General features: G+C 34.3%; 1 protein-coding gene across 1 annotated transcript in view; it reads right to left on the bottom strand.

The window, feature by feature from the left end:
- Positions 1-565: 565 nt before the first annotated feature.
- LOC123707736 (voltage-dependent calcium channel type A subunit alpha-1) overlaps positions 566-11,376 on the bottom strand; it is a 51,713-nt gene continuing 40,902 nt past the window's right edge. Inside the window, 9 exon segments of the mRNA XM_045658048.1 lie at positions 566-4,966; positions 4,968-5,090; positions 5,323-5,432; positions 5,505-5,695; positions 6,309-6,389; positions 7,783-7,928; positions 8,304-8,422; positions 9,304-9,319; positions 9,584-9,756. Coding sequence (XP_045514004.1) covers positions 4,780-4,966; positions 4,968-5,090; positions 5,323-5,432; positions 5,505-5,695; positions 6,309-6,389; positions 7,783-7,928; positions 8,304-8,422; positions 9,304-9,319; positions 9,584-9,756 — 1,146 coding nt within the window. The 3' untranslated portion in view covers positions 566-4,779.

Raw genomic sequence — 11,376 nt, 5'->3', positions numbered from 1 at the left:
ATAATTTTGAATCACCCCCATATGAAACCAGCCAGTTGTTTTGCCCGTTTGACCCATAGAAAAAATTATGTGTATTATTGAGCACTGATGTGTTGTTGTCCGTTATCCTGCTATATTTTTATTTGGCACTTACGTAAACATATTTGGTCCAGAAACGACGAATTACATCATTCATATGACTTTCACTACTAATTATAATCTGTAACAAAGGCCATCAAAAAATAAATGATAAATTTAGTTAAGCTCCAAAGATCTCCGAGCTTAAGATTTCCTTTAGTAGATAGTAGGTACTACCCAACGTCGTCAATTTTTACGTCTACGGAAACATCGTCATTTGTTTGTCATACGACCAAATATTAATGTCGCTCATAGTCAACATAGCTCAACAATCGCAACTATGAGTCTTAAGGTGATATTCAGAAATGATTTTTAGCGCGAACTCTCGTGTGTGAAAATCAAATAAGTGTTTCACGTACGTGAATCTCACCCTAAAACTGATTTCAATTATGGGAGAAATAATATACATGCATAATGAAGAGGTTTTGTAAATAAAAATAAACACAAATTATCGAGGAAATGTCTTCTTGCATTTATTCATATTGTACAATTCTTATAATATGATTCATTCTGCAAAATTTTACAGGCGAGCAAATTCATATATAAAACATTAGCTCCTTTGTATTGTACATAACCATTTTTACCAGTATAGTGAAAACATGCGTATAGTTTTTTTTTAGTTTAGGATAATAAATTACTTAAATACTAATTTAAATTTGGTTCTTTATTAATACAATAATTAGGATGCACTATCCTGCAATGTTATTGAAACGTACCAAAACATACTATGGTGCTCTCTTGTCGCCGATGAACTTTCTATGCTAAATTATATATTCATTATACTTCGGCCAACCATTTATATTAATTTTGAGGGAGGTAATTGTCGAGATAAATATACAGATGAAACTGAAAAAAACTTGACGCTGTTTACATTTAAGTAATGACGCGTAGTAGTTCCAATTATCACAATCCAATGTATAGACTTACTAAGTTTACATAAATTAAGAATGCAAAAACTTGTTTGTATGTTACTAAAATCTTTATGACTTTGAAAAATTTATTGGAATTGAATTAGTTTTTGAATTAATTAATCTAGAGTAAAATAATTGATTTATCGAAGTATGATGAATACAATTAAATCCACGCAATTATACAAATATAAGGCAGGCGATATGGCCCGAAGCTCCATTTCGCTTAAATCAAATATTACGATTTACCTAAGCGCACTCGATACAACAAAATGCAAGGTACTAACCATTCGTATCAGTAAAAACATTCGGTAGCTTTAAGATACGCGTAGCATAGCTTGAACACGATTATTTATTTGCCATAATATTATACATATCTTACATTTTTTATTATCTAGCTCAACTAGCGTTATCGTCAAAATTAAGCAAACGTTACATTGTGATGTTAATATAACTTAAAATGACATCGAGTAAAACCTATATTTGCTAATTAGTCGAAAACAAATTCGCACTCAGCGCTCATACATTAAATTTTTTAAAGTATATTGAATGTCTTATCTGTAGTAGTTAAGGTAACTAATACGTTCATTATTTTAAGGCAGTGAAACACCCAACTTAAATTCAAGGACAGTCGGGGATGAGTTTACCTAGCTAACATTAATTATCTAGTACATATCACTAGACATTTTCACATGCGACCCTCTACATCGGCCGCGTTATATATTACAATATTTACATGTCTTAAACACATAGGTCTGCGACGTAGAAACAAGGGTACCACGAACACAAGCGGGACGCACACGCGAGTAACATTACTCTAACCTCTCAGTCATTGAAAGTCCATCGGCTGTATCCTATCGCCCCAACGTAAAACGTAACGAAAATCAATAATTTATATTGAGTCAATAACAAAGTAAAGCTACAAATGAGATCTTTTATAGGTGAATATAATTGGAACAATGTTTACTGGATTACTTTAGCATTGAAGGGTGCTACAAATCTGTTAATATTATTAACAACGATATATGAAAACAATAATTACGTTTTAATTTTAAAGCAATTGGTTTGTATCGCTAAAATTTTATAAACATTGTCTATAAACTATAATTAAAAAACATAACATACATGTCAGAATGCACAAAGGCACAATCAAAAACTGCTATCTATTTGAAGACAGATGTCTCGTTATATTTGCTATTGAAATATTTCTCTCATTTGAACGAGCTCTGTGTATTTGGACAATGACGACATTATTCATAAATGTGCTATAAGTGTACTTTGAATGATGATATTTACCACGTATTTTAAAGTAAGTTGTTTCGTGACTTTCACACAATGAATGTGTAAGGCTTATAGTACATTTATGATTAGGTCGTAAAATTCTAAAATGAAATCTTTGAATGAAACCGTTTAAGGTTGTAAGTCACAAGACATGCCTGACTTATACATTTGTTATTTAGAAATACAATTTGAAAATGATGAAATAAGCAGTAACCATTTGAAAAACAGTAGTTTCATCCACAACACAGCGCCTCGGCAAAATAAATAACGTTTCTATGCAATCACACTGTCTAATAATAAATTTCATATCATGTTATCACAGAAAAATATTTATTTACAATTTTGTAATATACCTACAGCATGCCTCGCAACATTTTCCGTGATTGTTTCTTTCCATTTTCTTTTGTAAACCTTTTTCAAGAAAATCTACTGTGGAAAATTGTAAATTAGATTAGCAACGTCTAAGGGAGATTCTAGTGTATTAAACGTGTTCAAAACATTAAAAGAACAATGAGTATCGAGTTAAGAGCCTTTGGTAATATGAATTATGGACATAACATTGCTTAGTTTTTCTTATACCTATGTTTAATATGAGCTTTGAGGGTGAAATAGTTATAAAACGAATTAAAACTAATCTTTCTATTTCGTTTCGAGTTCTCGAATAATATTTTGAAGCGTTTACGGGTATTATTGACGTCTAAAGGCTGTTCACATGTCGCAGAAACAATATTGACAAGGTTTGAAATAATATTGTCCTAATTAAAACTTAGTTGATTACGGTAACATTAGTCGCGTAAGATTCAAGAGTAAACCTTAAATCGGACTTTATTCAAATGTTTCACTTATTTTAAGATCATTTTCTGTTTTACATTATGATTGAAAAAAAGGAATATTATCAGTGTGATATATTAGAAACGTTGACGCCGGCTTTTGAACCTATGCGACGCAAAATATTTTATACTAATTATTGATTGATGACGTTACTTTATTTATCATGAAGCAAGAAAATCCTCAATAAAAAATATGGACTACACGTAGATAACTATGGCAACAAAATGTTTAGTCCTCGTGTAGCTCTATTTCGGACACTTGATTGTTTTTTGCGATATGTGATAGCCTTCGGGCCTATAACTCTTTAAATATATATAATACGATATAAATTTTAAATAAATTGCATTGCCGTAATAAATTGAAATACAGAGACCTCCAGTCAAACGAACGTTATGTCACATTTGGCTTTGACAACATTATAAAATCTACAACATCCCTAATTTTCATTTCAAATATAAAATATAGCTTTATAATTAAAGCCACTGTACAGTTGAGCTGCCCTTAAATTTGAATTTTGCATATCTTAACGTAAGGATTTCATGATTTTACCTGATATTTAGTATTCACGAAAAAATGTGGTGAATTAGTTATTATGAATTAAATACAAACAGTACCGTTAAGATAAATAACTAAACGCTATAGATTTTTTTACAATCGTTAACGCTGAAAAGTAGGGATTTTTTCATGCATAAAATAAGTTCCTATATTGTTATGTTTCTTAAATGTTCTATTTTGTTAGAAGCTCGACGTTGTTTATCGTTGAATGTTGGTTTAGGCTATGCTTTGGCTATGTTTATAATGCAAACAGGACTTAATATAAGTATAAACGTAGACTAAATAAAATATTAATAGAATTTGAACAATGTTTATCTTATATTAAAACGTGTGCACGACATCTAAGATGGTAGATTACCGGGCAATATTAAAAGTTTGCTTAAAGTTTCTTTCGCTAAATAACAACCTTCATCACCAAATGTAACAAAACACTAGGTACCTATCGACTGGCCTACACACGATTTAACAATTTTAGTTAATTTTATGCAGAATATCAAAGTTTACATACAATCCATGCTATTATTTATTTGTATTTATAAGTAACGTAGATATAAAGCACTTGGGGGAAGGACAGCAAATTCAATAAAAATGTTAATTATGTATTAAGTATATTAACTAAGTAAAAATTATTTTGCTATGTAAATATATCATACAATACTCTAGTATTAATTTGTCTGACGATGAAAGGCTAGATTGTTCCAACGTCTAACTGGAATACGAAAAGAGTTGAGCGAGATCCCGAGGGTCCCGTCGTCTAGAGCTGTACGGCGATGAGCCGAGTGCCGGAATGATGAACAATGCGTAGACCTCGGTCCCCTCCTTTCATCAGGCGGTATTATGATGTAAATTTTTCGTAGTGCAAATTTAATATAGAAAGTTACTTTTACAATACAGACTAATAACTTTATGTAAAAATCCTAGCACAAACGAGTCGCCTGGCACTGTTTTATACTTCGTCGATTACCTTAACCATAATATAAATCAAAGAGTAAAATTTTAGCGAATTAAAAATTAAATTTTCCAAAACTTTGTAAATACTAGAATTTGGATAGTCGCCCGCGGAAGCCCTCCGTCGGGGCGAGCTAGTCTATCTACACATATACACACGTGGAGTCCCAAACGCGTCAGTATGTATGCGCGTGGGTTGCGGGCGAGGCGGGCGGCGCGCGCACGTCCCGCTGGGAGCGCGCGCGGCGGCGCCGCTAGCACCAGTCGTCCTCATCGGAGTCCGAGTGGCGCGCGCGAGGCTTGTACCCATTGGGCAGTCGCGTGCCGCTAGGCGAAGGCAGGGCCCGCGCGCCGCCGCCGCGCCCCATCGCCAGCGCTGCCTCGTAGCTTAGCGGCGCCGGCGCATCGTACGTGCGTACGCCGCGTTCGCTCTCGTAGCCCCAACCGCGCCTGTGTAGTATGACATAAGTTTACATTTTTTCATTTGTGTAATTAATCCAATGTGTATTTTCAGTTTGACGACAAGCTAAATACAATTTTTTTTTCGTACAATAGCAGAACCATTTATTATTTAGTTATTAATTAGAGGTTACTAGCTAAAGCTACAAGATAAAGCTTTTTCTTTTGCTTATTTTTTCCAGGAATTGTGCTAACCTTCACTATTTATTTTTCCCTTTCTTACCTTTCCCTAGATCTATAGTCTCGGTGTATCAGTCTTTCAACTTCTCGCCCATATTCATACTCATCGTGTAGAGGCTCTAAAGGTTCTCGTACTGTATGCCTTAATGATAACTGGAAAAATTTAATCCTGTGTTAATCATCAAAAAGGCAGAGGAAGATGAAACACTAGCTATTAGTACTTACGTGTGAGGGGCTGTGGCTTACTCTGCCGAGGGGCTGCTGCTTGACCTGCAGCGTGGACGGTTTGGTGGGCGTGGGCGGTAACTGGCGGCCGCGGCCTCGTCGCCCGCCTTCGCGCTCCCATGACCGGTCGCGCCACTCTCGCCACTCGCGGTCTTTATCACGATCTCGGTCGCCACCTATGGGTGCCCAAACTGTCTTTTGAATAAACGAGTAGTTCCGTACCTGGCTTAACTAATTTGAAACGAGCGACTACATATATTGATGCTGAAATTGAACATGATGATCGAAAAGCAAGGAAAATAAAGATCATAATGATGAATCGATTATATAGCGATGTTAACAATAAACAGATGTGCAAACAATTTTCTTATGAATAAAACACATTTGCATTTGCACGCGTTACACAAATTATACAAATTACGAGGCTAAGACTCCATTGACAAGTAATCGTGCAAATAGGCATCGAATTTGAACGCAGCAAAAGGTCTTCTATTAAGAAAGTCAATATTGCCAATTCTGATAAGAATTTAGACCTTTTGCTTTACAAAATGTAACATTTGATATTGGGACTTATAAGGTAAGGAATATCAACCATGGTGAAAAGTGCCAACTTTTTATCTGGTTTGATGAGTAACCTACGTTATGAATATTTGGCGTGTGTTTCGTTGCAAAGTTGAATGACTCTGAGTGTGAAATGCAATGGAAGTATATTTGAAGAGCTGGGATTGAATGTATCTGTATGGCGTCCAGTGCCCGCTCTGGTGGGAGCAGTGGGCACTGTGCGTGTGTGGCGAGGACGCTCACCGTAGGTGTGGTGGGGCGGGCTGGGCGACCGCGAGGGCAGGCTCAGGCTGGTCGTGGGATAGGGCGCCCTCCACTCCTTCCCTGCCGTCAGGAATACCTTCATGTACCTTTCACCACGCTTTAGCCTAGTCCGTTGGTTTACCGACCCGTACACATTTTATTTTTGCTCATGAAAGTGACGCTAAAAGTTTTGGATTATAAGGAAAGGGAGTCTTTCTACGTTAATATTTCATTTTATGTAAAATGTGTAATAAAATGTCAAGAAGCATCTAAATTTCTTATATCATACGCAATTACAATGTAAATATCTACACTTACGTAATAGCTATTGACATGGTTTCGTTTAAGCTAAAAGTTAACTAAGCATTTGCATGCTGCATGATACGGTTATCATTGTGCATGCTATTTTATTATTTCTGAGCTCAAAAGTTAAAGCGTTATTGTGCAGCCGGTAGAGGCTCCAATATTATGTGGACATGCAGCAGGCAAATCAATTAATTTTCACAAAATATATAATTACAAAAATTACCACACCAACCAAATAGTTATTGTTTCTAAACTTGAAAAGTATAGCCCATTACATATTACTTATTCTAGTCTATTAAACAAAATATAGCCGATGGACTCAGATATGGTATCTCTAATTAATGGGTTGCTGAAAATATTGTGACAAATTCCATTAGAATAATAAATAGCTACAAAATACTTTGTACAAAACTAGATTATGAGGTTTCAATATAGCTAATGTACAAATTTCGCTAAAGGTACTAACTTAATATTAAATAGCTTTGTCTCAAATATATTATACCTTATAATTAACTACTTCTACAGATTATGAAACTCTACAACTACTTGTAAGCTAAAATTCCAATCTTCTCACAAAACTTTCAGAGTAACTTCATGAGAAGAAAAATGTTTGCAAAACTGTCGGGTCATAAAACTGAATCTAAATGAAATATAAGAGTAGTTATATGATTATGATAAAATATTTTATGTATGAATACTAATATGAAATTATAATATATAATAATGTTTCACGGAAGTATAGAAGTAAAAAAAATCTTATTTTCAGATCTTAGATCTTACGAATTTGTAGTGGTTTCAAGAAAGTACTGGATACGTAGATCTAGCAAAAAACTAGTACAGTAAATTTGTCGGTACTAAGCCACTATAGTAAGGGTTACATTACAGACGAGCTAGTACAAGATTCATTTTGTATCGCGTTTTTCGTAGGTACAGCTTGCGAACATTAAAAAGAGTGCAATTAAAGGCGATATGGATAATAGCGTCCTACAATTATTAAAAAAAATATGACTTTCGGTTTACCCGAAGATAATTTATTCGACTGAACTTGTACTAGCCCCACATTCATTTAATATTTTGAGAATGTACCGTCAAGTTTACGAGCTCAGATATATTTCAATATCTTACAACTATTTAGCAGTTAGCTCGAATTACATATAGAACCACCTACCATGGTAATGATGAGGCGCCCTGTGTGTCCGCCCGTGTCTTTGATGTTCGTGTTTTACAATCTCGACAACATTATTGACGGTGTCAGAGAAACCGATTTCATGATGATAACCTCCGTAATGTCGTCTTCTGGGACTTGGTGTGCGTCTATAAGCAGTAAATTTATTATGATTATGATACACGTTGATGCTGAGATATTGTGTACCCAAGACACGATATTGCGGTACTTAGTTAATTTTATATAGTATTTTATTGGCCATACATGCATCTTAAATGGAGAATTATCATGCAAAGATTCGTTAGTTTTGAAAATATTTTATTGAGGTTAGTCGATACATTATTTCTGCTTAATAACATACCCCCTGACACTAATAAGCGTAGAGCAATAGAATCATCGATGGCACTAAAAACAAAACAAAAATGTAAAAAAAACAATAGTTTCTAAGCTTGATAAAAAATAAACCTATCATTTGAATTGAATCATTTAAACTTAGTAGTATAATTTACAGTCGACCAGCCTACCTTAAACTAGATGATCTTCCGTGGTGTCCATTTTGATAGACATGACTTGCTTGTAGTCTTCCTTCGTCTAAAGACTCCATGGAAGCATGGTGAGATCCAACATCTTGTAATTCTAACACCTAGAGAGTAAAGGAAACCCATTAATATTTAGAACATAATATTAATTGAAATGAAGTATGTTCGCGTATTTTATTCGTTCGGATGAAATTACTGTCCCATATTTACAAAATGTTGTTAAAACAACACTTATGCAATATAGAAATTCAAAGGTGCCTCATGCAACCGTGCTAGTGCGATAGAATAAACACGTACTTACCGGTGTCTCTGAAACTTATAAACTAAGAAAATATGCAATACCGTTTAGATAACAACACATGCAAGCTACCTAATACATGCAAAACATGAATGTTTAGATATTGTGTTTTTCATTGTTTTGCGTTTTGTAAAGGATGTCAGAATGTTACGATGTTAGTAGGTTTGTTAGTGTGGTGTCTAACGAATAAATCATTAGAGCAACAATGTTACATTAATTATATCATTCACTAGTAAACAAAATAAATTATATTGTAGACATTCATCTTCTACATGAAAATATCCTATCATACTGAAAATATTACCTAAACATCAATAACCATCTGTAAAATTCAAATCAAAATTAATATCAGAACAGCACAAATCTCTAACAACGATAACTGATTACATTTAAGAGCCTAAGGCCTTATACACGAACCACCTAAATAAAAAACAACTCGTTTTAATTCTCACAAACAATAAATAAACATTTATTTATAAAACATTATTAATTAATCTCGCAACGGCGACTAACAAAGTTACAACATCAACTATCTATGTCAAAGTGCATCAATTAATCTGTTGTCTATAGCACACCAAACTAAACCATCGCCCACGATTATGTTAACAAATTGGAACACCCACTTCCTATACATGTATACAATATAGCAATTTTAATACTGTATCCAGCCATTACGAAGGTATTCACCTTTTTGTTGTTGTTTCTGGAACAAAAGAAAAAGGAGTTACTACTAAATTTGGTATAGCAGATCAAGTAAATATTTGTTATAACTCATTTTATTAGCACAAGTATTTATTGAATCGGTTAACAGGCAGTGAGATCATATAATGATTAATTTTCTTATTTACCCATCTAATAACGAGACTAAGTGTATGCGGCTTACCTTATCTCAAACCGCTGATTTTGATACATTTTTATATTAATAAGTATATATACAAGAATTTTATTTGAATTTAAATTAACTTACTTGTGGGGTTTCCTTGTGCTTCTTCTGGCAAGGTCCATTATAGTATGTGTGTCATCACCTTCCGTAGTAGGAACAGTAATTGGTTGTCCTTCTTGACTTAAGGAGCCTGTCCGAGATCCGTGGCCCAAGCCCGTTGCCGCCACGTCGAGCAAGCAGTTAAAGAAGGACGCCTTCTGTACCAGCCATTTGACTTCATCCTCCCTTCTTCGTATTCACTTGCGCACTCTCATGGCCGATTTAATTCGGCATTTATCCTATAGCTCGTCTAAACGAGCTGCAAGACTTAATTTTTTTGTTTTATTTACAAAAACAAAAAAATCATCGAAACATTGAATCTTATAGTACTAATCTAGATGAGTTTGCGCAAATGGTTCACACACGATATAAGCGCCGTCACAAATCAAACCAACAAAAACTCGATCATTAATCTAAGTTATATCTGCGCTCTAAGAGATGCTCGTCAGTCGACAGTATTATGTTATATGGCATTATGGAGGTGTATACTGCTAGTATCTGAGGAAATACTAAATATTATGTTAGATATTGGTTTGTCACTCATGTTGTTGCTACTTGTTGAGTGTCCGGTATATGAACCTGTATGCTGAAAGTAAATGTTGAGTTTTTGTGGAAAATGTATATAAAAAGATATTTGTAGATCTTATGCTGAAAATTATGCGATTAAATTGAAGCCAGAGGCAGTTTTGAAGACGGGTTTATTTTATAAACATGTTTTATATACATACATAAATAATATTTATATTAAGAATTACGTATGATTTTATTTGTTTTTATTGTGCATGCCCAATATTTATTTGTTACCAAAATGCAGTACATAATTATTTAGAACAAAATGCAGCGGAACAAAAAAGCATCGTATCAAATTCCAGGCTTCTAGACTGGAATGACATACAATTGAGCCGAAATGTAATAAAACTATAAAATAATTATATGTAAAAGTGTAAAGAGAGTGTAAGAATTTGCAAGATAAGTATGAAATTAAACGTCATGCAAGTTCTGTGAAAGTGTAAAAGTCTAAAGTTCATTCTAAAAAAAATTAACGTATTAGCAAACTTCACAAAATTGAAAACAAAATCTACAAGACACAGTGCTAACTCTACGTAAAATTTCAAACACTGCTTAACACGGATTCAAACCTCTAGACTAGGCTATGTATTTTGCAACTATAGGACAGGTTACTAGGTACGCTTTCGAGAGTTAACCTGCAAAGGCTATCGTTATTATTTGGACAAATTTGTGCACACTAGCACATGTTTGTCCAAGCTACCGAGTGAAGTGCGGTTATGTTAGAAACTGAGGAGTCGTACAGCTAATGAAAAATTACGGGTTGTGAAACTAACATTATTCATCATCGTGTCCTGAGATTCTTTGAATACTTATGAAATATTATTTAAACACGATGCGAAAGAAATTTATGAAAAAACAAAAAATCTAAAATAGTGCAAGAAAAGGTAGTTAAGTTCGTTCCGTAAAATATTTAATACTACCGGCTGATTGGCCGTAGGGCTATTCTCGCTGAATGCCTGAAAAGTAAACCACCATTGTAGTCGACTCTGAGGAGTCGATTTCAACTAAAGTGACTCTGTATTGTTGTACTCGATCCGTTAACGAAAAATAGCTAACACAAAGCCAATCAGTGCGCAGATTACACTTCACGAAATATATACACAAATGGTTGGTTCGATGGAACACCGATAATAACAACAATACATCCACAAGGACAACACAACGCTAGTCTGCTAACTATAACGTGTCAGTCATCATCTAATGTAAGG

This window comes from Pieris brassicae, chromosome 3 (assembly GCF_905147105.1).
Source record: "Pieris brassicae chromosome 3, ilPieBrab1.1, whole genome shotgun sequence".
Classification (NCBI taxonomy): domain Eukaryota; kingdom Metazoa; phylum Arthropoda; class Insecta; order Lepidoptera; family Pieridae; genus Pieris; species Pieris brassicae.
The sequence above is the reverse complement of the archived record's forward strand: the minus strand, read 5'-3'. Positions and strand labels throughout refer to the sequence as shown.